Source organism: Pipistrellus kuhlii, unplaced genomic scaffold (assembly GCF_014108245.1).
Source record: "Pipistrellus kuhlii isolate mPipKuh1 unplaced genomic scaffold, mPipKuh1.p scaffold_m20_p_120, whole genome shotgun sequence".
In the NCBI taxonomy this organism is placed as follows: Eukaryota; Metazoa; Chordata; class Mammalia; order Chiroptera; family Vespertilionidae; genus Pipistrellus; species Pipistrellus kuhlii.
The window spans coordinates 314,841-342,360 of NW_023425428.1; the positions used below are offsets into that span (position 1 = coordinate 314,841).

Consider the following 27,520-nt stretch of genomic DNA (forward strand, 5'->3'; position numbering starts at 1 on the left):
TTTAACAAAAAATAGTTTATTGCACAAAATTTAAGGAATTCCCAAGCACGCTTAAGTTTATAAAAAAACCAACATGCTTTTTAAAGTTACAATTTGTGGTGCATGAGGGTGTCTTTCCCCTGAACAGTCCCAACCTGAAGACTCCCTTTAATGAGGAAATTTTTAATAGACGTAACTTACAACCGAGTGTTCTAGACCCTCTCACACATCACCCCAGGGACTCTCTTATAACCTGAGCCCACCACCATGGGACGTGCCCGGGACGTGGTCATAGCGTGAAATAGGCTGAGCGTCTCACACGTCACAGGCCTGCCCACGGCGGGTGGGTCCCTCACTCCAAAAATCTTTACACACATTTAACTTTTGTCAAGAAACGTACTCATGAAGTAGAAATGTCTGTCACGGTGACCTGCAGGAACCCAAGACCAACGGAGGCCTAAGTTGTAAGGGGCTCAGGGGAGACTTCCTAATACCCTGGCCACAGGCTGACCGCCCTGTGGATGCTGCGAGCTGGACCCGGGACAAGAAAATTATTGTTTCACGAGCCAAACGCCTCTGATCCCTCCAAACAGAGCAGGGCAAAAGCAGGTTTACAGTTGTGAGGACACCAAACAGTTAATTCTTGTATTATTATTATTGTTATTTTTTCTATATGAAATGTTTTCCATATTTCTGCCCGCCCTGTAGAGCAAAGCCTATCAGACCCATGGCATCTGCCGGGTGTCCGTTGTGGAGAGATCAAGGATAATGACATTGCAATCGTGTTTTTGAAACAGAACAAAAGCAAGTGAGGACATAGGGTGCCCGAGCCAACTCTCTGTGTGAGGACAGGACAGCGACTGTCACGCAGGGCGAAGAGGCACAGACACAGGTGGTGGCAGAGCTGGTTACACGGACTCCGGACTCGACTGCCGCTTCTCAGGAGTGATTCCCAATTCCACTTCTGCCCGGAATGTAAGAGCCTTTCCTGTCATGGGAGGGAGCAGTGAGTCCGGTGGAGGTGAGCAAGCAGGAGCCGCCCCTGAAGCCCGGACCGAAGCCGGCCAAGCGCTGGCTGAGCTGAAGAATGGGCACCGAGGACGGTGGCGGCACAGGAGACGACAGGAAGCCAGAGAGCAGGTGCGTGCACACGCACACGGAGGCGGGAAGAGGGAGGAAGGGGGAAGGACAGAGACGGCCTCCCCTTGACGGGTGCATCCAGGTTAGCTTTTCCCAAGAGGAGGACATGGTGGCAGCGGCAGGTCTTCCCTGGGGAGGCTGAGAGCCACTGAGGCCCGGGACTGGGTGCCATGACTTCGTTTTAAAGTTGAAACAAGAATAATGCAGCCAAAGTAACTAAGAACATAAATTATCATGTTTCTCTTCCAATGGTACAAAAACAATTCTGCCAGAAATGCTTTCCAACTTATTATGAAAAGTAGGATACATTATAATGAGTCTTCAAGTATTGTTTCAAGGTTGACCCTGTACGAATGAGAGATGTATTTAGAAGTCCCACTACTTTCTAGGGAACCTTTTTAAAACTCTAAGTCTCTCTGGTTAACGCTACTTTATCAATGAACCTATGACAGCACAGTATGAGAGGACACAGACAGCTTACAAAGACCAGTTTCCTCTGGGCCCGTGTGACTCCGTGGTTGAGCATCAACTATGAACCAGGCAAGATCAGGGCACATGCCTGGATTTTGCTTGGTCCCCAATAGGGGGAGGCGGCCGATCCAGGACTCTCTCTCATTACTGATGCTTCTCTCTTCTTCTCCCTTTCTCTCTCAAACCAATAAAAATATATATTGTTTTCTCCACAAACAGGACACAGACACGGCACACGGGCTGGCGGGATGTCGGATCTGGACACGTCACCCGTCCTCAGAGCAGCAGACACACATAGGGTGCACGTGCACCCACCTCACTCTAACTTATTACAATAAATATTATTTTAGGCTTTCTTAGCAACCGTGGAGACAAACGTATAGCCCTCAAGTCCCACAGTCCGTCAGCTTCAGGTGGGACACGGACAGGTCAACCTCACACACTCCTGGTGCCCGGTCACAACAGGACCCCAGACCTGACACCATCACCACGGGCCCCGCACGGCTCCGATGACCACAGGTCCTGCTGGACACTGCCATGTGGGCACAGAGGGTGCGGCCTGGACAAGGGGGCGGTGAGGCCACGCGGGGCAGTTAAACAGTCAGGCATCGTGCACTAAGACAAGGAAAAGACACTCAAAATTAAAGTGAAACAAAAACAAGGAAGGATGCTCTAAGAGTATTTGGTTTTAGGAGGTAAATAAAATAATTATATTTCTTAAAATATAATTTTCTTACTGACATCCCTTAATCCTACATGTACAATATTTCCTGACAGCAGATTTTCAAAAGGCAATCGAAAAGCAGACAATTCAGGTCAATTTTAAATAATACGGGGACATACTTTTTAAAGATTAGGTTACGGTTCTCAGTATTTACATACATATCCTATGGCGGGATGGCTGTGAAAATAAAACAATAAAAACCAAAGGTGCAAATAAAGTTTCCCTCCTGCGGGAGAGGAAGTGAGGGAGTGGGCCCACGACCAGGTTCCCCCAGACCCGTGGCCACAGAGCAGCGTCTCCGTCCCTGGCGAGGTGCGGCCCCTCTAACACTGTCACTGAGAGCTCAGCTAGGGTGACGGTCGGTCACTTGGGGGAAGCTGGTCGTGATCGGCAGGTGGCTCCCCTGTTCTTACTCCTCATAAAGCAAATACGGAACTTCAGTGCCATTGCTAGGAAGAGACGTGACCTCGGAGGGACAATCACACACACTCGGCATGGGGGTGCTCCGCAGAGGCTGTTCCCAGTGGCGGCTCGGTGTCTCCTCCAGGGCTGGCGGCAGGGTCCCCCTGAGTCCATGAGGACAGTGACTCGTGCACAGTGACGGCGTGAGCTTCCATCTGGCGCTGGAGGCTGTCCATCTCCTGCCTGGGGACACAAGGGGCAAAGGTCAGAAGGCTGGTCAGCTGCCATCGCTTCCCTGAGATGGACATGAGCCTGACAAGCTTCAACTGGGCGGCCGTTCTCTCACACATCAGTGGCGCCTTCAGGGTTCAAAAGAACCCCCCATTTGCACAGCTACCCAGGCGGGTCACAGAGACGGTGTTCTCAGAGCCACACGGAGGCCAGGAAGCCACAAGGCTCTGCACACACGGCTTCTGCTCAGGGACCGTGAGGAAGACAGAGACGAGGGGCTCACGTAGCTCCCTCACACGGTCAGAAAGGATGCCCCACGAGGCCACGCCTTCCAAACAGCGGCCTCATGCGGACAGGGGTCTAAAGGCTCAGATCCCGGTGACTTAGGGTTTCTCAGAGCTGTTTGGCTGCAGGCGACTCTCACCTCACAATGTGAGAGCACAGACCTGCTCGGCCACGGGTGGGCATTCAGTGTAGCGACAGAGACCCTGCCAAGTTAACGCTGACTCAGAGACTAAGCGACATGAGACGAGCCGCCATACTTGAGTTGCTGGAGACAGCTGTTGAGGTTCCTCAGGGGCTCCTTGCTCACGGCGGGCGGCGGCCTCAGCAGCTCCTCCAGCAGCGCGGCCGGCACGGGGCAGTCGGGGACCTTCACCGGCGTGACGGGGCTGGAAGGGCTGGCCTCGCCTCTCCGTTCCTTCCTCTGCTCGTAAAAGTGCACGGTGAGCTCTCTGCCACCACAGGCGCTTCCAGACCCGCCTCCCAGCCCCACACGACCCCGAGAAGGCACATCCGCTTCTCTGTGCCGCGGAGCAAGCAGCCACAGGGATTCGGGAAGTGCTGGCCTAGGAGACAGCCTCGCTACTGCACACCGGAGAGCCAACCCCATCCCGGCACAGAGCCAACCCAGAGGCCTTAAATGCCAGCTCCCACGTGGGCCTCTCGGGAGGCACCACAGCCTGACTCTGAGAATCCGTAAAAAATTAAGTCCATTTCCCAACTCAGACAACTTCCCTTCATAAGACATCAAACCTTTGCACAGAGAGACAAACGCTGATAATTAAGCTCTGAATCTAAGCTACTTGCCTGACTAGGAAAACATGTAGACACACTGAGGAGACACATACTGTCAGCAGACAACCAGAGGGGGCCGGTGACGGCAGCCTTGGGGTTCCGGGATCCCCAGGCCCAAGCTGTGTTCCAGCCGGACCGGCTGAGGGCCAGGGATCTTGCTAACACAGCATACCAGGGCCTCGCTGGGGTTTACAAAGCCCAGTCAACAAAATGGCACCCGAACTCATGAAAAGAAGCAAACCATTGAGTAGAAAATAAAATAAAATGACGTGGCCTTCGTCCAAGCAGAGTTCCCCGCCACTCACTGCCACACAGTAGCTGCTGAATGTGGTCGCACACACGGTAACTGTGTCAGAGAACCTGCCCGCCCCCCGCAGGCCCGTTCCTCTGATAGCACAGCGCTCACCGCCTTGGCCGCACCGCGCCGCAGGTCCAGCTTGAGCTGCTGGTTCTGCTGGAGCAGAGTTTTCATGTTGTTCTTCAGTTCCGACACTTTCGCCTGAAGCATGAACTTGTCCTTCTGGGTCATGGACAGGTCTTCCCGCATCACCTCCAGCTCAGACTTGATGTTCTAAGGGAAGCCAGGTCAGGGTTTTCAAAGCTACAGGATCTCAGTGCACAGCAGAGAGCTCTGTGTGCTAGTCAGACCTGGGGGAAGCCCTGGTGGGGACCCTTAGCCGCAAGTTTAGGGGGACAGGAAAGCACGGGCTCCAGCTCCTGCCAGCAGCTGAGACTGTGATGCTCATAGTTACTCTCACCCCCCTCGGCAGTCAGGCCTGCCCCAGACGCCACGGGTAGCCGTGCGTCCTGACGGGTGGCTCTCCTGTGTGCTGTGACAATCACGTGTAGCTGTGACTGGGCTACATTTCAGATCAGCCCAGTGGGGCACCGGGCTCTGGTGTCCTCAGCCTCCGTCAGCTGGGTGACCAAGATGTCCCTGTGAGATGGGGGAGCATGGCTCCATGGTTCCCGGTTACCCCAGATGTGACGAGCACAGTAACGGCGCAAGTCACGGCCGTCTAAGGGAAACACGCCTGTCGTGCGCCCAGTACCTGCAGGGCACGCTCGGCCCCGTCCAGCTCCCGCCTGCTCTGCTGCTCACTCAGGTCCAGTTGCTGCCTCAGGGACTGTATTTCTCTCTCCTTCTGATCCACCTCCCACTTGAGGTTTTCCATCTGTGGGAGGGAAGTCACAGGAGCAAAATAAATTCACAGTGGCCTCTCTCTGTGCCTCGTATGTTGTCACACTGAGACCAAATCCCTGTCCTTGAGTAGGGGGACGAGCACAGAGCCCAGCCCTCAGTCCTGTGAGCGGGATGCAAAGCCGTCCCCAACATCACCTCCTGGTTGCCCACGGGCTGTTTGCTCAGCTGCTCGTCCAACTGCTGCTGCAGGAGCTGCAGCTGGGTCCGTGCCTCCGAAAGCTCTGCCTGGAACTGGGTGACTTCCTGGGCGTGTGCCCCCTCCTGCAGCCTGGGAGGGAACAAGGCCGGCACTGAGCGTGCCCCGGACACCGCCAGCCCCATGGCGCCAGCCCACCTGGTGCTCACCCGCTGCGCCTCTGGCAGGACGGTCCTGAGCCTCACAAACCCCCAGGGCCATGGTGGGGGTGTCACAGGGACCACTGTGCATCCCTGCACACGTGCGGCAGAGCTGCCCCTCGGAGCCGACAGTGAGCCCGGGGTGGGCGCAGCCCTCACCCTGGGGACTCTGTTCTCAATGCGGGACCGAAGGGGCAGAGGGGACGGCAGCGTCAGGACTGAGACACGTGGGTGAAGCGCAAGCTTCTGACGGGGTCGGACGTTTCTCCTCCCAGACCTGCTCAGGGTGATCTGAGTGCTAGCCAGACCTGGGGGAGCCCTGGGGGGGACCCTTTGCCAGCGGCCTCTCCTCGGCCGGGGACACTCACTGGAGACGTTCGGCCGCCGCCTGCAGCGTCTGCACCAGGAGCTCCTTGGCCTGCAGCTCCTTTCTCACCTCGCTCAGCTCCAAGGTGGCGGCCTTGAAGTGGCGCTGGTTGTGCCTCGCTTCCACTTTGGCTGCGGCCACCTGGGAGGAGGACACCGGCTTCAGCAGGGCAAAGGCAGGGGCGGTAACCTTCGCCCTCACTCGTCCTAGTGGGCACCAAGGCTGCCCAGCCCCTCGTCGCCATGTCCCTGTGACACCCCTGCGCTTGAACTTGTACGGAAGTTCCTGGAGGCAGAGCCTACACCGTTCCAGACACTGAAAACGTGCCCTGCGGAGCTGCACGTGGCAGTGTGGTGGATCCGGTCGGACGCGGCCACACACCTGCTCCCTGAGGCTCTGCACTTCCTGCTTCTCTCTCTCCAGCGCGGCTTGCAAGGCCTGCACGAGCTGCCTCATCTGGCGGTCTTCCTCCTGCTTGCGCTGCATGATGGCCTGAACCTGCAGCAGAGAGGGGAGTCAGAGCCCCGGACGGAGCAGGGGGACGGTGATTGGCGCTGCACGGGGCGCAGCAGTGAGTGGCACAGGCCTCACATCGTGTTACCACCAAGCGTGGGAAACAGGAAGCATGGAGATTCCATTTCTGGAGACAATCACACACACACACCTGAGGTGGCAGAAGCACGACCACATGACCTTTCTCAAGCCACAAGAGGCACGTGAATGAGGGCTGTAAGCCAACACCTCCCTGGTGAGGGGGGACGCACGTGGTGGGCAGCAAGAGCCCTGGCTGCTGTGGCTCAGTGGTTAGAGTGCCGGCCCATGCATCAAAGGGTCACGGGTTTGATTCCCAGTCAAGGGCATGTACCTGGGTTGCAGGTTCAGTACCCGGACAGGTCGGGACACATGCAGGAAGCCACCGATTGATGTGTCTTTTTCACATCGATGTTTCTCTCTCTGTCTCTCTTCCCCACCCCCCAACCCTTGTTCTTCCCTTATGTTATAAAAATCAATAGACAAAATATCCACTAGTGAGGATTAACAAAGAGCAAATAAAATGAAAGAAGACGTCTATAAACTCTCTGATGGTCGAAAGATCCAAGGCCGCTGGTGGCCAGGGCGAGTGCCTTCCCTCGGGGCACCTGCCCTGGCTGGGGAAGGACCATCTGGCCCAGCAGGAGCCGCCCACCCCAGCTCTCCAGGCTCAGGTATGGGCAGATTCGGCATGTTCCCTGCAGGAGCTGTGACAACCGCACAGGCAGCAGGGAAGCCCCAAGGCTGCGTGCCTCCCCGTGCTGTCAGTACCTGAAGGTTCAGCTGCACCAGGTCGGCCTCCCTCTTGGCCAGCGCCGTCTCCAGCACGCTGTTGTGCTCCCGCAGAGCCGCGTTGGACTGTCCCAGGCCCGTGAGCTTCCCTCGCTCGTGCTCCAGCTCCAGAGCCAACTTCTTATTGGACTCCTCGAGGCGCTTTATCTTCCTCCGGAAGCCTCTGGATTCCTGAAGCTAAACAAACCCCAGGGAAGCTACAGTCACCAGAGGCGGGAACAGCGGCATGAGACGCGGCGACGGACACGCGCACCACACCGGGTGGGCAGCGGTCGGGGGCCTGACGTCGTGTGGATCTCTAAAAGCCCAGCCCGTCTGAGCCGGGCTCCTGGGGATTTGCAACAGGAGTGTACGAGTGCCCACCGGTGAGCCCAGTGTCCCCCTCCCTCCCTTCCGCTCTCTGAAAAGCAATGGAAAAATACCCTCAGTTGAGGATTAACGAACAACAAAATAATAGAGTGAATTCGCCAGCAGCACAGCTGCCACAAGCCCTCCGATGCCCACCACACGGAGGCAGTGGTCACTTGTCCTCGCCGGAGGAGGTGTTATAGGTGAGGGGAGTCCTCTCCGGAGGAGGTATTACAGGTGAGGGGAGTCCTCTCCGGAGGAGGTGTTACAAGTGAGGGGGAGTCCAGCAACTGGATGGTCTCAGATCCAGAGAAGCACTGAGTGAACAGGGCGCAGAGGCAGAGCTGGCAGGTTAGGCACACCGGCTGGCTCTGAGGCTCCAAGCCGTTTCCCTGCCGGGAGCTGCACTGGGAGTGGCGTGGCCTGTCCACTCCGCCATGTGGCCAGGAGCTCGCTCACCTCATCCTCCAGCTCCAGCACCTTCTCCCGGTACTCCTCCAGCTCCTGGCTCGTCAGCGCGATTATCTCCTGCAGCTCCTTCTCCAGCATCACCTTGCTGTGGCCCACGGTCTGCAACTCCGACTCCAGGGCCTGGATTCTCTCCTAACAGCAGGACAGAAAGGTGAGCCGGGCCACGGGCTTCCATGTGGCCGTGGCAGGGGCTAACCTCCCTCCTGCGTCGCCCCCTTGTCCCCATCCTGAGAGCCGCGCTGGGCCGAGCAAACGTGGTACGCACGTGCATTGTGAGGCTGCTGGCTCCGTCGGCCGCCTGGGCTCGCAGCTGGCTCAGTTCAGCCTCCGCTGCCTCCTTGGCGGTGAGGGCCTCCTGCAGGCGGCGGCTCAGAATGCTCACGGCGCTCTCGTAGGCCTTGTGCTTGCTTTTCATCTCCTTCTGAGCACTGCTCAGGTCCGAGCCTAGCCGCGTCACCCTCTGCTTCTGCTCGGTGATGGCCCTGGGGTGTGCCGGAGGGGCAGGTCATCTCAAGTCTCCCTTACTGCCTCCAGCCCCACCTCCCCCATTCCCGCACCTTGGATTCAAGAACCCTCCCAACTGTTATAAAGTGGGCAGACGAGGCTGGTGCTGGCAGCCTGCAGCACTGCGCTCAAACCCTGCCAGCAGCCACCTGCCCCACCTGAACCGGGACCCTGGGCCTGTGCTCGAGCACACCAGCTCGAACCCGAGCCACCCTGCTTTCTATGCTTCCACCTGCACGTATTCCTGCGCTATCGTCCACCTCTTCCTAGAGCTGTTCACATGCTCCTAACCCACAGGGCAGAGCAATAAGTCCGGCCACGGGCTCACACTGCGTCGCGGCTGACACAAGCTCAGTGCAGAACACAAACCTCAGTGAAAAGACAGAGAGAGGGGAGGCCAGTACTCACCTGGCGGCTTCCTGCCGCAGCTCCTCCACTTGAGCCTGGAGCCCCTTGTTGGCCTCGGTCAGTGCAGCCACCTGCTGCCTGTCGATCTGCAGAGCCTGCATGGGAGGGAGGAGAGTGGTGAGCGCAGCCCCGCTGCCTCAGCCCGTCCGGCACACAGGCTGTCTCCGGGCTGCCTCGAGCCAGGGGCCCTGAAGGCCGGACGAGTTGTGCCCTTTACAAACGGCAGCTTCCGAGAGGCCCAGTGTCCCAAGCGGCTGTGTCAAAGCGAGGACCTGGAGGAGTGACTGTGAACTGGTTCAGGGGGCTTGGCCTCCTCCTGGCCCCGCTCGCTGCCCTAAGCACACCCGTGAGGTCATGTGTTCTCATGGCAGCAGGTGGCCCATACCCAGCCCCCGGCTCCTGCAGCTCACCCTGCAGCCACCTGGCTCCAGCACTGTCTGTTCCCAAGTCTCTTACCTTGCCGCCTCCAGTCAATCTGCCCATCTGGCCCTCTCCTGGACTTTAAAAAACTTCCCGTCAAACTGCCTTAACTTGACATGTCCCCCATTTCTCATCTCAGGGATCGCCCCTCAGACACAGCAGGACTCTGGACTGAGGCCTCACTCTCCCTGCCTCAGGCACCTTCGGCCTCACTGTCACTGCCAGCTCCACCCGCTCCCACCTGCACGCTGGCCTCCCCTCAACCCCGGGACCTGTGCACATGAACCCGTCCTGGCACCGCGCCACACCCCTCGCCAGCTCCCTCGGCCCAGAGCTGGAAACAGCGGCTGCAGCCGGAACCAGGAGCCGCACAGTGGCGCCTTCACCGTCGGCGCATCCCCAGACCTGCAGGTGGGTCTCCATCTCGTCGCGCTCCCTCTGTGCTGACTCCAGCTGCCCCTCGAGAGCCGCCATCTGCTGCTGCACCCGGGCCACCTCCTTCTGCAGGCGCGCCTGCTCCGCCTCCACGGACTTCTTGTCCCCGTGAAGCTGCAGCAGCTCCTGCCTCAGCTCCTTCACCTCCGAGGCCAGCCTCTTCTTCGTGGCCTTGAGCTCGCTGATGAGCTGGTCTTTGGAGGCGGTGTCCCGCCGGTAGGCCTCCACCATCACCTGCAGGACGGGAGCTGCAGCCAGTGCGGGCAGCGCCCAGGGACACTCGGCTCACACAGACATGCTCACCACTTTCCTGGGGCTAAAGAAGATATATTTTGCCAAACCAAAGACACCATCAACTGAGGCACCCCATTATTTTGCTCCTGAACAGGTCTGGGCAAAGTGTGGAGGTGTGTCATGCCGGCTGCTGGCGCCTTAACCACCTGTCTTCCCTGGGATTCTGGCAATTCCTTCTCCTCCGAGCTGCACTCCTGGCTGACAGGCTGCCCCTGGTGATAAAGCCTACGCCCTTCAGTACACTCTCTCTGGGGCCATCCCCCTCAGACCCTGGGCTGGCGACGCTTCACACAGACACACACACACACACACACACACCACATGTGCACCATGACCTATGTCAACGCCGGGTCACGTGGCGTGGTTTCAAGCACGTTAAACAGAACCTCAGCCTGTGTGTGGTGACACACACTCAGGGCAGGATCCCCGAGGTCAGGTGCCCACCCCACTGTGGATGCACCTGACTCTGGAGACATTAAGATGGGGGGGCCATGCCTCACAGTTAAACAAGTGCCATTAGAAGCTGAAGGAGTCTAGCCCTGGCCGGGGGGCTCAGCTGGTCGAGTGTCGTTCCACACACCGGAAGGTTGTGGGTTTGATTCCTGGTCAGGACACATACCTAGGTTGCAGCTTCAACCCCTGGTTGGGGTGTGTAAAGGAGGTGGCTGATTTCTTTCCTTCTCTCTTTCTCCCTTCCCCTCTCTCTAAAACCAGTAAGTGTATCCACTGATGAGGATAAAAAAATTTAAAAAAATTGAAAGCATCTAGACATTACCTTGCTCTTGATCAACTTTTTCTAGTGAAGTGACTGAACCACTTAAAAGATTGTTTTCACACACTTACTTCGCATACAGAACACCAGCAACTCAACTTTACCTTCTGCTGAAGAAACTGCTCCTTTATTTTCTGCATCTGCTTTTTCAGAAGGCTGGCGTCTTCCTGCAGGTGCTCCACCTACGAGGGCAGGCGCGCTCAGCGTTACTAAGCCCTGGGCCCAGCCACACTTCCATTTTACAAAACAAGGGGTTTAAGGAAAGAACCAAACCATTAGCACTGACACTGGCATGCGTGGGTGGAATATGAACAAAATGAGGGCCAATGGTTCTCGATACCTGGCTGGACTTAACGGCTAATTCCTGTCTCAGCTGCTCCAAGATTCCCGACGTTTCCTCGGCACCTTCTTCCAGGCTCCTGACCCCTCTATCGAGCTCCTCGCCACTGCTCTTGGCTGCCTGCAGAGCCACCTCCAAGACAATCTTCTCGTTCTGCAGGAAGTGGATGGCGTCGTCCTTGGAGGTGGCCTCGCCCCGCAGCTCCTCCAGCCGGGCCTGCAGCTCATCGTAGCGCACCTGCAGGTCGCCAAGCGCCTGCTCTCGGCCCTGCAGCATCTCCTGCGTCGAGGTGAACTGCTTCAGCAGGTCCAGGTGCTCCCGCTGCAAGGCATCGAGCTGCTGGTCTCGCTGGTGCAGGGTTAACTTCACCTGGAAAGAGGACCAGACTCAATATGCCGTCCGCTCCAGAACTGACACTGCTTCCCGGTTCGGGTTTCACAACATCCGCATGGGCGCCGTGCAGGCAGCCGTCTGTGCGTAAAGGTCTGGCAGACGAGAACACTCACAGAAGCACCAGCTCTGACGATGCGACACTCAAATGAATTCACACACAGACAGCACGGATGCTCACAGGGGCCCAGGGAGGCCAGCCACAGGAGGCCAGCGAGCGGCCTGGCCCCCGGGCGAGGTGAGGCAGGTGCTTGCCTGCTCCAGCTGCTGCTCCAGGGCTGCTGCAGAGGCCGCCATCTTCTGCAGCTGCTCCTTCTCCTCCTCGAACTCCTCCAGCCTCCTCTGCAGGTCCTCCTCTACCATCGTCTTCGCCTCTTGGATCTGCACAAAGGCGGCTTCCTGGTCCAACATGTCAGCCTGGGCCCGGGAGAGAGTGTATGTTAGAAAGCAGGACCACCTGACAGCCACCGCAGACCGAGCACAAAAACCCTCCACATGGCGAGAGGTCCGGGTCCGACCACAGCACCGTCCGTCCACGACCTGCACACGGAGGAGCTGAGGGCCCCGGGGCGGGAGGCAGCGGCCCTCTCCCTCAGGCTCAGTGCCGGAGGGCTGGACAGCGGCGCAGGCTGCGTGCTCCAGGACAAGAGAACTTAGCTCCGCCAGACTCTGCAATGCTCTCGGACACACACGGTCCTCAGCCCCTCCTTTCTCCGCCCAGCATCCCCTCCACCGGGCTGGGCACTAGGCCCCAGGCCACTGAGGGTCAGAGGAGAGGAGAGACCACTGACCACTGACCGTTCAGTGAGAACAGGAGGGACTGAGTCTGCACATCTGACCACAGCAGGGGTTCATATTTCAGAAGACATACAAATGTATGTGTGATATTCGTGTTTACATACATTTGTGTACATATGTATTTGCATATTTTCTTATTCTTGACCAGTGGACGGAAAAAAAAAAAAAAAAGAACATAGCACCAAACAGAGCCGCTGCGGGCCTGGCTGCGGCCATGGGCTCACCTCGATGCCCTGGAGCTGCAGGGCGATGCGCTCCTTCTCCTTGATGGACCTGTGCTGGGTTTCCGTCAGCTGCTGCGACAGGGACACGTTCTCCAGCTTCAGGTGCTCCAGGAGGCCCGTCTGGGTCATCTGTCCCACCTGCAAGGAAAAAGCAAGATGGAGAGTTGCTGGGTTTCAAGTCCCCGAGGCCACAGGGTGAGGGTCTCTGCCCAGCGGGGGCCCCCGAGAGGCAGCTCCCTGGAGCCCACCACACAGGCCTCCCTTCCCGTCAGCCACCTTGACGCCAGGGCCAGGGGTTTCTGTGTGCCTCGGAGCAGGCCGGCAGCCCAGAAGCCAATGGTCTTTCTCCCGAGAATGTGTAGTTTGTGGTGCGATCCACACCCAGAAGTTCCCACTGGAGGTGCATCTGTGAGCCCTAAAGTGAGGGCCTGCACCTGGAGGCAGGCGCTGGAGGTCTGTCTGCCCCTCAGGTGACCTGGCCAGCTGGGACCGACACAGGTCAGTGTCTGACTGGCCTGGCACACCAGGCTGACCGAGCCATTTGCAGGAAATAGCACCGGCAGTCCAGGCGAGGGTCTGACCTGGCCATCCGTCAGGCCTCCTCTGACCACTGACTCCTGGGGAAGGAGGAGCCCAGCTTCACACACACTGGTGCCCAGAGGAGGGGCCGGGGGAGAGGAGTCTAGAGGACACACGTCTGCCCCGGGACCTTGGAGCACGTCCCTTCCAGATCCAACAGGAGCACCCGAGGACAGGGTCTCGTGGGATTGCCGGAGCGAGGGGACGCCGTGTGCTGGGGCCGTGTCTCGAGGGAAGGACAGAGTAAGACCGCCCTGACTCCCTCCCCGCTGGACTGTCCCGAAAACACATCTGTGTTCCTGGGACAAGGGGGCAATGCGGTGAACACCCTAAGTAAGGAACGCTGAGCCTGGGCCCCAGGGGATTGGTAAAAAGCAGTTACATTTCTCAAACTGCCTCTCCCTGGACTGTTCCAATTTTTATCTTCCAAACGCCATTTCTGACTTTGGTCATTTACCTAAATCTGGCTTCTTTATTACCTTGTAAAATGATTTCTAAATATACTGTAAGCAGAACCAATGCTTGTCTGTGTGGTCCTTTAGCTTAAACGTATAATGGAAATTTAAGAAAGCTCCTATTTTGTACATGTGCAGACTCCAGTTGTTAAAACGGAGCGTTGGGTAGAATGAGAACGTCACATCCTCTATTTGAGAAATAGAGCGGAATTAAGAGAGAGAAGAGGCCTAAGGCTGGTTGGCATCCCCATGGTCAACCCGATTCGTCCACAGCATGGAGGCTCGCAGCCACTCCCCGGCTGCTCCGAGTCCGCCAGGGCAGAGCTCGGTGGGGCGGGAGCGGCACGCGAGTGCACCTGTGCTGGCTCCTCACCAAAGCAAGGGGGGGAGCACTGGTCCTCCCCAGCTGGAAGGGAAGCCATGCGCACTCGGCGCCAGAAACAGTCTCAGGAGAGTCGAGACCAGGTGGCGCGCGTGTGAGACAGGGTCACGGGATGGAAGGCGCCCTCACAGGGCAGCGAGCACAGCAGTCAGAACTGGGACCACAGAATGTCCCAGAGGGGGGCATTTCCAGGGGCTGCAACCCCCTGGTCACAAAGATGCCTGCTGTGTAGAGTGGGTGTGGGCTAGGTGAGTGGGTAGCAGGTTTTTAAAACACGCATCTGTGGACTCTAAACGCTGAAGCCTTTTTAATTTAGGGAAAAGCAGCGGCTTCACAAGGGACTTGTAGGGGAGCTGCCCGGGGCTGGTGGGCCGTACCTGGATGTGGGCCATCTCGCCCTGCAGTCTGACCCGGGCCTCCTGGGCCAGGGCGAGCTGCTGCTGGTACCACTGCCGGACGCTCTGCAGAGACGCGATCTCCGCCTGGGACGTCTTCAGCCGGCTGGTGAGCGTCGTGCGCTCCAGCTGCACCTGCCGCAGCTGGCTCTGCAGGGCCGTCATCTGCTGCCGCAGGTCGTGCACTGGAAGCGAGAAAGCACCGCGCTCAGAGCAGCCCCCGGCAGGAGCCTGAGCTCCGTGCGGACGTCCAGGTCCGTTCGGCTTCAATGACGGGCAGGGACCAGCCCGACCACGCCTGGTGCTGAGCTATGGCTCCTGGGGCACAGGGCTAGGTTCTGGCCACGACATTTCATCAGCTGGTCCTTGTCGTGCGTGTCTGTCGCCTACATGACCCATGAGCACCAGGACTCCGGTGGCACAAAGCTCCCCTCACACCCCTTTTCTCCACTGAACACCTCGCGGCCCCTCACTCTGAGGACCACCACTGCGTTTCAGGCTCTTTTAAAACAGCAAATCACCTCTAAGACCTCGGCTCCCCCGTGGGCGTGCAGAAAAGTGGGCACCTGTGTGCAGATCGGAAGGGAATACACCCCCGGCACATTCCCACGGCAGCAGGTGGGTCCTCAGAGCAGGTTTGTGAGGTGCCCCGCCCGCCCGGCCAGGCCCGCAGACGCCGGCCCGCACGCACCGGTGCTGTCCTTGCTGAGCATGCTGCTCCGCATCTCCTCCACCTTGGCCAGGAGGCGCTGGTACTGCTCCTCTGCCACCTGCAGGTCGCGGTGGGAGGACGACAGGCTGGCGTTCTTGGCCTCCAGCGTGTTCTGCAGGTCGCTCATGGCCTGCTCCAGGTCCCAGCAGGACTGCTTCAAGGTGTCCACCTCCGAGCTGAGTGCGTCCTGCTTCCGCTGGCTGCTGTGGCTGTGCTCCTCCTGCGCCTTCAGCCGCGTGTTCAGGGCGGCCAGCTGCGCCTGCAGCTCCGCCTTCTCCTTCAGCGCCTGGAAAGACAGTCAGAAGCCACACTGACCGTCAGGAAATCTAGTCCCTCCACCCTGAGCGTTCAGAAGGCGGCCACACCAACTAGTGAGGCAAAGGCAGTGTCGACAGGTGAGCTCTCCAGGACAGTGCCACGCTGCCCAAACTACCCAGGGGTCTGACGTGACAATCACCCCAGAGAAGGCGGAACTGCAACTTATTCATAAAGACGAGCGGACCCCACCACGATCAGGAAGCACATGGCACACCACCCGCTCACCAAACCCCCTTACCTGGCTAGCCTCTTGGGTTAAGGCTTCCAGCTGTCCTTCAAGTCTCATTTTTTCTTTAAGAACCTGCAGCATCTCATCATGCGTTTCAGCCACAGACCCCTCCATGGACACGCTGGAGGAAACGGCACAAAGGATCAGGTGGTGGGGACACGAGTGACCGTTACCTTTACATGTGCCCATGCTCTCCAAACCTCCACACCCTTGCTGTTCTCCGCCAAGGGGTAAAGTAAACAAGCAAAGACCCCAGTGGAAACCCTCCCACCCCCGCAGCCAGGCCTGCTCAGCCCCACATCACTGGAGCTCCCGTGTGGAGGTGAGCCTTTTCAGAGGCAGGTCTAAATGAACGCTGGAGGACAGGATGTCCTAGGATTGCAGGCGACGGCAGAGCAGCTCTAACTCCATATTTACAAGGACAGACTTAACATGTGAAGGACTTAGGATGAGTTAGGTGCTGTGATGGGCCCCGAGTGCACAGCGCCCACCTGCTGCAGATGCTGTCCGTCCGGCTCCGCGTCTCCCCATTGACCTCCGGGCCCCGGTCTCGGTGCTCAGCGGCAGCGGCCTGGAGGACATCTGTGATGGACGGGAACTGGCCCAGAGAGCTGGAGGCGATCTCCTGGCCGTTGATCACATAGGCTGCTTCCTGCGTGCCCTCGCTGTTCACCAGCAGGCCGTGCACCCCCCTGGTGGAGACACCGCTGTAGGAAGAGCTGTCACTCTCATTCCCGTCGGCCTCAGACATGTCTCCAGGAAGGGACGAGTTCTCCAGGTCCTCAGCTTCCGGGCCCAGGCTGACCTCAGACACCACTGACGTCATGCTGCCTCGGTTCTGCTTCAGGGAGCCCCTGGCGGAGTCTGTGGCCAGAACATTTCCACCAGAATTCCCGGCATCCGAGTCTTCAGTTCTGTAATCAGCCAGGGACCGGATTTTGCTTGATTTGGAACTTTTCTTCTCCTTAGAATGTGCCAGGTGCCTTAAGCTGCCCACCTTCGGGCCCCGAGGCACACTGGTGCGCAGGAAGGAGTACTCCTTGGTCATCGCCACGGTGCTGGCCCTGGGTAAGGTTTCAGGGTTCAACATGAGCTCAGGGTCCAGCGTGCTGAAAGGTCTTGTTTTAGTTGCAGGTTGGCTGGACTGAGAAGGAAAGGAAGGCATGATGCTATGTTTGAAATGGACAACGGCATTCAAGATGTGCCCCCCCGAGAGGATGCCAGAACAAGCAAGCCCCCGTGTGTGCTCCCCCGCCCTGGCGGCCTCACTGTCCCGCGTCACCAGTGACCACCCAAGCACATGCCGGCAACGACTGTGACTTCTTTACAATGAAATACCAGAAGTCCTCCCTCCTCACACCTCCTCAGAGCACTTCCCCGGCTATACCCTCATGCTTGTACTTTGAGATGAGCTTTACGCTTTCTTCAAGTTATAAAAAGCAGTCCTGTTGAATTAGAACTCTACTTTACAAGAAGTTCTTTGAGGTTCACGAGCTATTTCCCTCCACGTATTCGTAACTGCTTTCAAAGGAAGTTACACAGTTCTTCTAGATTCTAAACCACTTTTCTGCCACTTTAATCTAATGCTTACTTTGTCTCTTCCATTATAAATATTAAGATAATTATAGATTTTTTAAAATGTTTATTTTTATTGATTTCAGTGAGGATGGGAGAGGGAAATAGAAACATCAATGATGAGAGATACTCGCTGATAGGCTGCCCCCTGCACGCCCCCCAGTGGAAATCAAGCCACAGCCTGGGCAAGTGCCCTTGACCGGAATCGAACCTGGGACCCTTCAGTCCACAGGCTGATGATCTATCCACTGACTAAAACTGGCTAGGGCTTGATTTTTAATACTCATACTTTTAAACCAAATTCCTAAACCCTAATTGCTTTAGTAATTACATATTTTTATAAACTTGTTATTTTTAGCTCATCCTCTGGAGCACAGGTGGGGAACGTCGGCCGTGAAACCCTTGTTCTGGCCTTGCCCATGCGTTAGGGGTGAGTTAAGAAAGTGGTTGACCCAATACAGCAGGCTCATGTGTAGGTGATAATGTTGTAAATACTCACATGGCCCCGGGCAGAAGGAAGTTGTGTGTGTGTGTGTGTGTGTGTGTGTGTGTGTGTGTGTCCCCGCTCTAGAGCTCACGGAGGCATCCCCAGCACGCGTGAACACCATTTCTCCTGGAGGCCCAGGACTGGCTGGCTGCTCCGGTGAGAGAGCAGTGCTGTCCACCCCAGGACTGGCTGTCGCCCCTCTCCAAACAGCAGACTGGAGGGTGAAATGTGCTTGTTCCAAGAGAAGAACCAGCGGGGGGAGCCAGGGCACTGCTGGAAATTCCCAGGGTGGGGACCAGTGGGAGAAAGACTTCCCAGAGAAGCACAGAGAAGTGAAGGCAGGTCCTGGAACTCCGTCTGACTAGTCATGGCCCATGACACACAAGTTCCCCGTTAGTTTGCTCGAGAGCAGGACTCACGCGCTCCTGCTGGCGCCTCGCCCTGTACTGCGTGAGCTGCTCCTCCAGCCGCCGCCGAGCCTGCAGTCGCACCTGCTCCTCCTTCTCCAGCGGCAGCAGTTCCTCTGCTGAGCCTGGGTGGGGAAACGACCACTTAGAAACTCAGGAAGCACAGGGAACACAGGACAAAACAGCAGCTTGGCTGTCATCATAATGAACAACATGATTTAGCTTCTAAACAATGCACACCGCCTAGTTTGAAAGCCTACTTCCAAATGAAAAAAACAAACAAACCGTGAGCCCTGGACACTGGTGGCCAACAGGACCTTCTGATAGAAGATGCTCTGGCTATGCCCAGGGCTGGGGTCCCTACAGCATCCAGAGGGGACAACAGGACACGGGCAAACTTGCCCCTTACTAACAGAAGAACTGAACTCAAAAGTCGGTGCCCATGGTGGGCCTCATGGTGCTGTCACTCTGACCTCTGAGGTTAGAGGAACCATTGAGGAGCAGTCATGGTGGAGTGACACCCAGTCATGGGAGCCTGTCACACCAAATTTTCTTCATGCAATTACATTTGGAGACAGAACTTTACCCACAGCTTACCTAAATCCCTGCAATAAAGAGTCATGTTATATTTTTGGCCAATAGCAAGATTTAAACTCTCTAAACCCAAACGTCTTACTTTGATAACAAAGGGTGAAGAGTGAAGGCAATGGTACAAGCCACAGGTTTCTGTCACGGACAGCAGGCAGGTATGTTGGAACCCAGAGGGGAATACGCTGATGAGGGCAGATGAATGGCCTAGCTTAACCCCTTCAGATGCAGAAGATATGCAGCTCTCGTTTTAAATAAACCCTAAGAGCTGAGCAATGGAAGTCCAATGATTCCACTACGAAGCCACCAACGTCATTACTAATCTGTGCGTTTACCAGACGTCGGGTACTTTTCTCCAGGCTCAGTGGTCCGGATGGCAGAAACCCAGAGGCCTGTGGCTGCAAGCTCAGCACCAGGGACACAGCCTGAGAGTCAGGCCATGAGTGAACGCTCCCAGAGAAGGGAAGTGGTGGTCGCTGCCATAAGGGCACCAGAGCTCACACACCCTCAGCGGGAATTCAGGCTTTTACATGTCTCTTGCTTAAATGTTGCAATGAGTTTCCAGAAATTTTAAGAATATACCACAGCCTTAATACAATAATGCCTGTGAGGAAAAAGGCAAACCACCCAAAAGAAAAACGGGCTGAAACATATCAACCAACAATTCACAGGAAGGAGTGACCGAATGGCCAACCCACCCTCCAGCAATCAGGCAAGTACAAGGCTCACAACCCAGTCACCAGGAAGCACCAGGCGCACCCATCAGACCGGTGGAGACGGAGAACGTGTCCGGGTGCAAGAGGGTGGGCGACGGTGAGCTCTCCGTAAGGCCACTCGTGGGGGAATACGTAAAAACACTCAATGCTTTGGACCAAGAAGCCTGCTCTTGGGACATAGCCCCAGAAGTGCGCACAAGACACGCGCTGCACAGACGGCCCGGGAAGCCACGTGGCCGTGCTGAGTGAGCTCCGTGCGATAATGGGAGCAATGACCCAACCCTGGCTGTTCACAGAGGCCCAGGTAGGGTCATGAGAGCACAGGGGTGTATGACCACAGTGTGAAATTACACGTCTGGGTATGAGAAAGAAGTGGAGACTTCTTGGCCTCACAGACTGCCAGTTTGTGATTTGTTCACCCCCAAACCCTCAGGGGCCGGCACAAAACCCATGTTGATTAAATTAACTCATCAAAGAAAGCTTCCAAAGAGCTAACTGCTGAGACTAATTCCCCACAGGCTGCCTGCTCACCACCCAGGATGACAAAAGGCCCTTTAAATCTGGACCTGGAGTCCCACCACGAATATCGAACCACGAAGATGTGTCCTCTCTCTCTGCAACGGAGCCACGCGATACACGCACAGTCCGCTGTGACAAACAGAAGGCCCCTGACGTGACTGACGGGTGCTGGGGAGGGAGGTGAGGGGAGGAGGCGGGGTCGGATGCTTACACAGTTGCGTTTCTTGCATAGGAAGACTGCGTCTGAGAGACTGCAAAGCTTCTTTTCTAACACTGCCCTCAGCACTAGTCCCCTGAGACTTCCTTAGGTTGTCATGGAAACCAGCCACACCTGGAGGCGCAGCAGGACCCGCTGGGCTCTTGGTGGGACCGAGAGCCGACGGCGGGCCGGGGAGCTGTGGCATCGGCCCGTTCTGACAGGCGTCCCCCTCGCTGGGCCCGTCGGGGCTTTCTCCTTCATCCGTAGCTCTGTCCGCCCCGGCGCTGGCACCTGGAAGAGAGGGCATGCTGGGTCATCCGACAACCACCACCCGACCCGGTCATTCTGCAGACACGCAGTCAAAGGCCTCTGGGGACCTAGCGGCATGGGCGTGAGCACTCCCAGCACCCTTTCCTCCCGTTCTCGCTGGGAGGAAAGCAGGCCCTGGTTGCCTGCATGGGCGGGGATGGGACTGGTCGCCCCACCACTCAGAGCCCACCACCCTCACCCGTGCAATGCCCTCACCTCCCACTCTGAAGAACTTAAGTATCATTTCCTTTTCATGTAAACAAGACCAACAAGAAAGCTTGTGAGTCTGTGTTCACAAGACAACAATGAAGACAAATGCTTAAAACACAGTTGACCATGTTTCTACTAAGGCTCCGGAACCCCAGTGCTAATCAGAGCCACAGCCACACAGTCACCCACCAACACGAGAAATCTAAAGCAAGAGGTGCATCAGCTGACAGCTTTGCCGCAGTTATTCCGATCAGCTGATCCACCCCAAATCTGTGCTTCTGCTCAACGAGCACCTGTGAAGGTGGGAGCCAGAGTTTTTCCAAAGATGACAACACACCCACATATCCAGCTCAGCTTCTCCCAGACAGTATCACACATACACTGTTTACACGTTAACTTAAACCTACTTCCTTAGTTGAAGGAAAACAGGAAGAGACTTCTTACAATTCAATGACTGTCAGTCTTTTCCCTGCCCTGTTTCCTGGTGGGCCACCCAGTGGGGGTTCAAGAACCAATACGGTGTGTGGAGGGAGGGAGGGAGGGGCCTACGGCATCCCTTTGGTCCAAGTGAATTTAAAATGGGTTTCTGTCATTTAAAATGCGAGTCCCAATAATACAGCTCTGTACAGTCATGCTCCCTAAAGCAAAACCAGAACACAAATGGTGCCTCAGACACAAGCAGAGAGAGGGGCCCATCCACGGCCCTGACCCAACGGACCCACCGGAGTCTGCTCCCTCAGAGACCTCGGCGGCCTCACTGTGTGTATGTGGGGATGGGGTCCTGCATGTCAGATGAGGTCACAGATCTGGGAGAGCCTCGAAACTTTATTGTTTACATAACAAAGTAACCCTGAGCATCATACTGTACTTCTGAAAATATCTAGCAGTAAGGAGGCCCAAACAGACCTCACTGGACAAACAGCAATGGCGACGTCACTGTCCCACCTGCTTATGCCTGTTTTACAGGGGTCACTTCCTCCAGCCCCCATGACGACTGAGAGGCAGCTTCCACTCGTCTTCCCTTTCACACGAGGACAGTGAGGCTGGGCTAACTCAGGACCCCCGGTAGGGCTTGCTGCACTTTGTGGCAGATCTCAGGCTGGCTCCCTCTCTGCCCGCTGTGGGATCCTTGGTCTTGGGCCCATGCTGTCACCAGCCTCACTCAGCACTCAGGAGCAGAAACCAGCAAAGCCATTTTAGAGCTAGAACATGGTTTTCAAGAACCATAATGCAATTTCTGCTACTACTTACATCAGTACTCTATAATTTTCAAGCACACACAGCACTGAGCATCCTGACCAGAATGGGGTAGAAAGACTAAGTGAATAATTCACCCCTGTACTTCTGAGGAACAAATAACCCACCCGCCTACATGCAATGTGGTCCCATAATCCTTAGCTCACTAATGCACTGCTCTGGGTCCGTTAGCAACATTCTGGCAGCCAACTAAACAAAAAGGCAGAATACTAGGTCGGGAATAACGATGTGTGAGAAACTTTAAGAGAAGTCACTGCAGCCCCTCCTCGCTGGGGCAGAAAGCGGGGAAGTTTCTGTTCTGTTTACAAGCATGGCACTTGATTGAAAGATGGCATCAACTAAGAAAAGACACGCATCTGACACTGAAGTCACATTTTAAATGAAAAGGTCACGATCGTCTTAAACACCCCAGTCTTCCTCTAAAATGCTAGCTGACCCACATCTCCTGTGTGAAGGTGGTGTCAGCAGCTCACGGGACTTACGCTGGGCTCCATCCCACCCGTCAGCTGGCGCCGGAGGGCCCAGGGGCTGCGGGAGGGCGTCAGGACCAGCCGCGGTGCCGCTGCAGGATCCATCTTCCAAGAGGCCGCCCTGCATGGCCGACACTCCGTCCATGGTCAGGACGACTCAGACGGGGCTGACAAGCAGAGGCTGCACGGGAGCTGCCATCACCAACAGTCAGGATCCCCCGGCAAGGATGGCACAGGGTTTTCCATTTTCAAAGGATTTAAAGTCTTATAAATGACTTGACATTAAACCAAGGATTACGATACCTAAGAGGAGGGAAAATACAAACAAAATATTACAAAACTTCATTGTCTCATGTGAAGCAACAATTCCAAGATTAAGATTTGCTTCCTGATTGGCATCTGTGTAAGAAACAAATACAAATGTATTCATTCAACAAAAATCCCGAGTGCCCACAACATCCCAGGTTTTGAGAATAAAATGCTGAGCCAGCCACACCGGGCCTGCTTCCGAAGGTGCTTACCACCATTACCGGTGCTGGCCCAAGACCGTCTGCCGGACCGAGAAGAGCCATAATGGCTCTGTAACTATCACATGGCCACTGAGCTGGTGGTAGGGGTGAGGAACTGAGCTTTCACATACTAATTTTATTTACTACTTATTCCCTGTAAATTTAACTAACTTGGTATAAGCAGCCACATGTGGACAGGTGCTTCTGTGTGGAACACAAGCCTAAGCGCTCCGAGGACTCCCCTTCAGACCCGGCGTGAAGGGGCCGTGGCCGCGGCTGAGAGCCGGCTGTGGGATCGTGGTCACTGTCCTCTGTGTGGGAAGCACAGGGGTCAAGGACAAGGAGAGGCAGCCACTGTAGGATGGGGGCAGAGAGCATCTCACAGGAGACCAGCATCCGTTAGCCCATCCTATGAGGCTAAGTTAAAAAGAAGAAAAAGATATTTTATCGGTCTTTTTCAGAGAGGAAGGAAGGAAGAGATAGTCAGAAACATCGATGAGAGAGAAACATCCATCAGCTGCCTCCTGCACACACCCCCTCCCCAACTGGGAATGTGCCTGAAACCAAGGTACATGCCCCTAACCGGAACTGAACCTGGGAGCCTTTAGTCTATCCACTGATTCAAACAGGTTTTGGCTTGTGAGGCTAAATTTAAGAGTACAAACTTTGCCCGGTTTGGCAACTGGCTATTGCTTGTAAAGTGGCTGAGAATGTTCTTGTTTGTTAATCCTCACCTGAGGATGTTTTTTCCATCTATTTTTAGAGAGAATGAAAGGAAGGGAGGAAGGAGACTGAGAGAGAAAAACACTGACTGCCCCCCCTCCCACAAATACTCTACAGAGGCCGGGAATTGAACCCAAAACCCCTCGGTATTATGAGGACTGATGCTCCAACCACTGAACGATGCCAGCTAGGACACGGCTGAGGATATGATTGCTGAGTTTCCTCGTCAACAGATACGGTGTTAGTTGTTACTCGTTCTTCCAGAATGTTGGCATTTACTTCCTTTAGAATAGGTTTCAGCCCTAGCTGGTGTGGCTCAGTGCACAGAGGGTTGGCCTGGGGACTGACAGGTCCAGGGTTTGATTCTGCTCAAGGGCACATGGCTGGGTTGAGATATCAATTTCTCTCCAGCTTACAAATCCCACAGATGCTGGGATGAGTCAGGCAGTGGTCCTCACATGGAGATCGGACACAGGTGTACCTGCTTCTCCAGGGGCACGCACTCTGAGCATCTCCTTACCTGTCCTGTGAGCAGGCGCCCACGGAGGCTGGCATGCCTGCTCCACCCATGCAGAATGGATCGTGATGGGAGTACAGAGACCATACACAGACTGAGTCCTGGGAGGCCTCCTGGACAGACTCCGGCAGAATGCACAGGCTCAGGCACGACCCCCCCCTCCCCCCCACCTCAGCTGAGAGAGCATGGGGACATCGCTTAACCACTCTCACCAGGAAGAGGGAGAGAGAAATAACACAACATGTTGCCACAACTAAATGCAATAAGGCACAGGGTCTGTCCTATGCCCTCAAAAATGGCTATTATTGCCCTAACCGGTTTGGCTCAGTGGAAAGAGCATCAGCCTGTGGATTGAAAGGTCCCGGGTTTGATTCCAGTCAAGGGCATGTACCTTGGTTGTGGGCACATCCCCAATAGGGGGCATGCAGGAGGCAGCTGATCGATGTTTCTCTCTCTTCCTCTCTATAAAAAAAGTCAATAAAATATATATTTTTAAAAATGGCTATCATTAGTGTTATTTCCTTTCAATTGTTGCTTGTCAAAATCGATAGGTACAAACAACTGAATATATTCTCACTTAAAGTATATTGCTACTTAAGGCAACCAGCCAAAAAGAGGAGGGCCACTTTGAGTCTAAGTGATGTCATGATTTATTTCCTTTTCTCACTATTCAAGATTCCTCATTCCTGTAAAGGGTGAAGTTTGTGATATTAAAGGAATAATTAAAAAAAACTTTTATGCCAAGAGAGAGAGAGAGACAGAGAGAGACTGAGAGAGAAAGATAGAGAAAGAAACACTGATCAGTTGCCTCCTGCACACACCAGGACTGGGGATCTCACATGCAATCCAATCCATCCCAGCTGGTGTGGCTTAGTGAATGCAGGTCAGTCCGCAGTGTGGGGTGCACAGGAGGCAGCCTAAGGATGATTCTCTCACCACTGATGTTTCTCTCTCTCTCTCTCTCCCTCTCTCTCTCTCTCCTCTCTCTCTCTCTCTCTCTCTCTCTCTCCCTCCCTCCCTCCCTCCCTCCCTCCCTCCCTCCCTCCCTCCCTCCCTCTTCCTCTCTGAAATCAATAAAAATATTTTTAGGTTTTTTTCCAGCTCCTCCGCGCCCCCTTCTGGTTTTCTCCTTGCTTCTCGCTGAAGAATTTCCAGTCAGTCAACCTTCCTGTAGTTCTGGGTGCTTTGGCCAGGCCCGGAGGACGTGGTAGTGACAAGACAAAGCTCTCTCAGGCGCTGGGGGGTCTCCAGAAACCAAAATGGAACATGATATGTACCTCATGTCATAATGGGGGTAAAAAGTAAGGAGCAGTAGGAGCTTTCAAGGAAGGTCCCAGGAATGTAATAAAAGCAGGGCATCAATCAAAAAAAATATATATTTTTTTTTTAGGAAAAGAAAAAAAAAGCAATCCAGGGATGTGCCCTGTCCTGGAATTGAACCCGCCACTTCCAGTATACGAGACGACACTCCAACCAGCGTAGCCATCTGGACAAGGCGACAAATCAGAATTTTTTTAAAAAGTCCATGAGTCACCTGTATGTGGCTTACAACATGCCAGCGGTTTCCGTCACACGGACCATAAAACCCAGGCCGCCCATCGTAAACACTGGGGCAGCACCCTCCTGGCCTCTATTCCCTCTGGAGGACCCCACCCTGATGCCTCCCTCCGACCTCACACTTGCTGTTCACGCTGCCTGAAACGCTCTTTTTATTTAAAAAAATATATATACATTTTATTGATTTCTTAAAGAGAGGAAGGGAGAGGGATAGTTAGAAACATCGATAAGAGAGAAACATCCATCAGCTGCCGCCTGCACACCTTTTACTGGGGATGTGCCCGCAACCAAGGCACATGCCCTTGACCGGAATCAAACCCGTGACCCTTCACTCCGCAGGCCGACGTTCTATCCACTGAGCCACACCGGCGAGGGCTGCCTGAAACTCTTATTCCACAGCTTTGCAAGGCTAGTTTCCTGTCATTGGCTCAAAAGTCACCTCCCCACCACGGCCTGCCAGACCCACCCAAGCACCAGCCGACACTCCCCGCCATCACCTCCCTGAAGGTCCCTTTCCCTCCCAGACAAGGCGAGGGCGGGAACGACACCCGGCACACGCCTGACACTCACCCAGCACCTGCGGGCGGAGGTCTGACCGGCCCACCTGCTCCGTCCTAGGGACAGTGTGGGGCCCACTGGCCCTGCCAAGTTCCACCGCCCGAGGGGGCGAGGTGGCGTCCAGGTGGCGGGAGAGGCAGACACAGACACAGACACAGACACACACACACAAACACACACACGCACGCACACACACACACGCACGCACACATGCAAGCACACACACACAGACACACACACGCACACGCACACGCACACGCACACCCGGCCTCACTCCCTGCCCCGCACCACGTGACGCCTGTCACCCGGACCGCACGTCCGTCTGCACCGGGGCCGGAGCCTCCCGGGCGGGCAGCGCCCCCAGCAGCCGCGGGCACCTCTGCCCCACATCCCGCCCCGTCACGCGCAGCGGCGTCCCGAGCGCCCGGACGAAGGGCCATTCCCGGGGCCAGCGGCCGGCACCTGCACCAGCAGCTCCCGTGCCCCGGGGCGAGCAGCGGGGCCGGGCTGGCCCGGGGCGTCGCCGCCTCCAGAGGAGACGCGGGCGGCCCGCCCTCGGGGTCCGCCCAGGCCCCGCCGCCCCAACGCCCGCCCTCCGCCCCGACCTCCCCGGGACGCACGGACGCCCCGCGCCCTCCCCAGCGGAGTCCCGGCCCGGAAGTTTCCCGTCGCGACCCTCACCCCAGAGCCGAGGCGCCGCGGCGGCAGCCCGGCCCCGCGGCTGCTCTAGCGGAGACGTGGCCGCGCCGGAGGCGGGGTCGGGCGCGGCGACGGCTTGGGCCCCCCCGGAAACAGCCGGTGCACGCCGCCTTCGTTCCGGAGAGAACGAGCTCCGGCTCCTCCTGTCCGCAGCCGCCTCCCCGGCTGCGGGGCCGGCATCGAGCCCAGTTGCAAGGAGCCCGAAGCGGACTTGAGAATATGAGTGGGCGGCTCTTCTTCGCATAGAAACGCAGTGTCCCCACTGGCAGGACCAACTCCGACCGGAAGCGGGGTAACTGAGCTTCCGGTGGAAGTGGCGTGTCCAAAGCTTCGGCCCCGCCCAACCTGTCAGACTGTGGGCGCGGTCACCGTTGGAGGGGGGGAGGGGGCCGCCCCCGGGCGGTGTTCGCGGCTCGCAAAGGCGGAGGCAAGACCACGGGCTCCCCAAACCTCCCAGCGCGCCAGGAAAATGAATCCTGCTTCAGAGCCTGG

General features: G+C 56.3%; 1 protein-coding gene across 5 annotated transcripts; it reads right to left on the minus strand.

The window, feature by feature from the left end:
• On the minus strand, positions 1-27,326 carry GOLGA3 (golgin A3). 5 transcript variants are annotated; one of them, XM_045580331.1, is made up of 24 exons: positions 27,011-27,324; positions 22,478-22,768; positions 20,352-20,510; positions 18,210-18,322; positions 16,220-16,872; positions 15,738-15,849; positions 15,161-15,467; positions 14,452-14,654; positions 12,659-12,796; positions 11,892-12,053; positions 11,247-11,615; positions 11,011-11,088; positions 9,811-10,074; positions 8,986-9,080; positions 8,339-8,555; positions 8,062-8,205; positions 7,234-7,431; positions 6,313-6,429; positions 5,933-6,072; positions 5,364-5,496; positions 5,077-5,199; positions 4,431-4,595; positions 3,490-3,653; positions 2,663-2,959 (listed from the first exon to the last, which is right to left on the minus strand). In XM_045580331.1, the coding sequence occupies exons 2-24, from the start codon at positions 22,608-22,610 to the stop codon at positions 2,794-2,796; spliced, it is 4,353 nt and encodes a 1,450-aa protein (XP_045436287.1). In that variant the 5' UTR covers positions 22,611-22,768; positions 27,011-27,324; the 3' UTR covers positions 2,663-2,793. The 5 variants fall into 5 exon arrangements, with proteins under 5 accessions (XP_045436286.1, XP_045436287.1, XP_036290223.1 ...); XM_036434330.2 differs by having other exon boundaries at positions 20,232-20,510; XM_045580330.1 differs by lacking the exon at positions 3,490-3,653 and having other exon boundaries at positions 1-2,959; positions 20,232-20,510; positions 27,011-27,326.
• Between the last annotated feature and the right edge of the window lie 194 nt (positions 27,327-27,520).

Excerpts from the sequence above, each read along its gene's own strand:
- GOLGA3 (XM_036434330.2), bottom strand. The coding sequence starts at position 22,610 with ATGGACGGAGTGTCGGCCATGCAGGGCGGCCTCTTGGAAGATGGATCC. Across the intron at positions 12,054-12,658 it reads TGCAGCTCCAGGGCATCGAG|GCTGACATGTTGGACCAGGA; the intron begins GTGAGCCCATGG and ends TCCCGGGCCCAG. Across the intron at positions 5,200-5,363 it reads AGCCCGTGGGCAACCAGGAG|ATGGAAAACCTCAAGTGGGA; the intron begins GTGATGTTGGGG and ends TCCCTCCCACAG.